Here is a 2,558-nt window from a genome sequence, read left to right as displayed (position 1 = left end):
TCTTATGTTTTCATTTGCATATTGTCAAAAAGATATAACGGTAGTATACTTAGCCTATAAATTTTGAATTTTGATATGCATTGGATACACAAATTTTGTAAATGTTATATAATGTGGAGCAGCGGCAAAATAGGGGTAATTCATGATTAGAGACAAACGAATGGACATCCCCAAACAGTCCATATTTGGACTTCCACGTAACTAACTTTCTACCTCATTTTAATTAATAAGATTTGTTGGGTATGTATTATTAATTTTACCCTTTTTGATTTCAAACACTTGCTTGGAGGTAAGAGATCAAGATTTCTAAAGTCAAATCCTCTCATTGCGAGGGGAGATTTATATCTTGATAAGAAACAAGTTCCTTGTTCTAAGTTTAACATCAATTAACTCCAAGAAGCATCCATATATACATATATCTTACGTAGCCTTGATCAACCCCTTTAAAGGTAACTTCCTCTTAAAATGTTGTTTTTGATACATGGTCGTAGGATTGGATCAAATTAAAAGCTTTTTACATTGTTGTTCCGTTTGGTTCATTCTTGGTTAAGGCAAATTATATTAGATTATTGTGGCACAAAGCCTATGCAAATATGAACGTAAGTATAATTCGATTCCTTTACGAAATGCAGCTAGGAATTATATAACATAAGAAAAAACTACCATCATAATATGCCTAATACAGCTAGAGGACGAGGCAATCAAAACGATAAAGATAGCCATCATGCGCATAGTGATAGCATGGAAAGTTCGTCATCATCAAACGCACCTGTCTTAAGACCGCATACAGGTGGAGATGTCCGATGGGAAGCCATCAATTCTATTATTTCAAGAGATCATGATATTGGGCTTAGCCATTTCAAACTATTGAAAAGACTTGGGTATGGAGATATTGGCAGCGTGTATCTTGTAGAACTTAGAGGAACCAACGCCTTCTTTGCGATGAAAGTGATGGACAAAGCTTCTCTAGCTAGTCGGAACAAACTGCTTCGTGCTCAGACGGAAAGAGAGATTCTGGGCCTTCTTGATCATCCCTTTTTGCCGACTCTCTATTCTTACTTTGAGACCGATAAGTTTTATTGTTTGGTCATGGAATTCTGCAGCGGAGGTAATCTCCATACTCTTAGACAGAAGCAACCCCACAAGCATTTTACCGAGGAAGCAACTAGGTATCAACATCTGTTTTCCATATTCATATATAATATGGATGATTGTCTCATCTTTTTCTTTCTTTCTTTCGTTTTTGTTGTTTGAACTTGGATTGGTTCAGGTTTTTTGCATCAGAAGTATTGTTGGCACTTGAATACCTGCACATGTTAGGGATCGTGTACAGGGACCTGAAACCAGAAAATGTACTTGTTAGAGATGAAGGTCATATCATGCTCTCTGATTTTGATCTTTCACTCCGTTGTTCTGTTAATCCAACTCTAGTCATGTCCTCCTCCGTGCATGGAGGCAACCATATTGGGGCCAATGGTGGCAGTGGAGGCGGAGGTGGTGGAAGTGGTCATGTGGTGGAAGACGACAGCGTGGTGCAGACTAGCAATCAAGCAATGAACTTTTTTCCAAGGATCCTACCTTCAAAGAAGAATCGCAAAGCCAAATCAGATTTTGGGCTCTTTGTTGGAGGGTCCCTTCCGGAGCTAATGGCAGAGCCAACTAACGTGAGGTCAATGTCGTTTGTGGGCACCCATGAATACCTAGCGCCGGAGATCATACGCGGTGAAGGTCATGGGAGCGCAGTGGATTGGTGGACATTTGGCATATTCTTGTATGAGCTATTGCATGGAACAACGCCATTCAAAGGACAAGGAAATCGAGCCACACTATTTAACGTAGTTGGACAACCGTTAAGATTTCCAGATAATCCCCATATCAGCCATATGGCTCGGGATCTGATAAAGGGTCTGTTAGTAAAGGAACCACAAAAGAGAATCGCGTACAGGAGAGGTGCTACGGAGATTAAACAACATCCATTCTTCGAGGGTGTGAATTGGGCACTCGTAAGGAGTGCACATCCACCGCACATACCAGATCCTGTTGATTTCAGCCAATTTGCTAGCAAGGAGACTGCAGGAAGCCAATCATCCGACAAGAAAGTGTCAGCTGGAAATGCAGGTGCTAGCACTAAGAGTAGCTCTACTGATCCTTCTTATACTAACTTTGAGTACTTTTAGTATATTCAAGAAATCTCCACCCATCACTTAGTCTTCCATACTAGAATGTACAAAGCTAAGTCCATGTATTGATTGATCAATCCACTAGATGGCAGATACCTAATATATACATACGTACATATGCATTAGCTTTTGTTCCTTTCGGGTTCTACTTGTTTGGAACCGCAATGTACTTTTATTGTGACAATGTGACAATGTCCACATATCGTATTCGTGTGAAAGTGTAACCTTAATTGCTACATTAATTTAGACACATTATAAGATATGGGGACTGTTTCGAGCGACAATAAAGAATTAGGAAATCATACAACCCAAAACCCAAAACGAAAATCATTTTTAATGTTCAATGTCACAATAACGTGTTATGCAAACCTAGGTGCA

The 2,558-nt window shown here is 39.4% G+C and overlaps 1 protein-coding gene across 1 annotated transcript; it reads left to right on the top strand.

Annotated features, from left to right (window-relative positions):
* Positions 1-297: 297 nt before the first annotated feature.
* LOC145137203 (serine/threonine-protein kinase AGC1-7-like) lies at positions 298-2,286 on the top strand. The gene is made up of 3 exons (XM_079071342.1): positions 298-449; positions 633-1,169; positions 1,271-2,286. The coding sequence occupies exons 2-3, from the start codon at positions 673-675 to the stop codon at positions 2,175-2,177; spliced, it is 1,404 nt and encodes a 467-aa protein (XP_078927468.1). The 5' UTR covers positions 298-449; positions 633-672; the 3' UTR covers positions 2,178-2,286.
* Positions 2,287-2,558: the final 272 nt, after the last annotated feature.

This window comes from Lactuca virosa, chromosome 9 (genome assembly GCF_052849685.1).
Source record: "Lactuca virosa cultivar CGN04683 chromosome 9, Lactuca_virosa_CGN04683_v6, whole genome shotgun sequence".
Lineage (NCBI taxonomy): Eukaryota > Viridiplantae > Streptophyta > Magnoliopsida > Asterales > Asteraceae > Lactuca > Lactuca virosa.
This window is presented reverse-complemented; position numbering and strand designations above follow the sequence as displayed.

What these genes read in the sequence shown, in the direction of transcription:
- LOC145137203 (XM_079071342.1), top strand. Translation starts at nt 673, where the DNA reads ATGCCTAATACAGCTAGAGGACGAGGCAATCAAAACGATAAAGATAGC. An exon ending in TTTACCGAGGAAGCAACTAG is followed by an intron (nt 1,170 to 1,270) that starts GTATCAACATCT and finishes GGATTGGTTCAG; the next exon opens with GTTTTTTGCATCAGAAGTAT.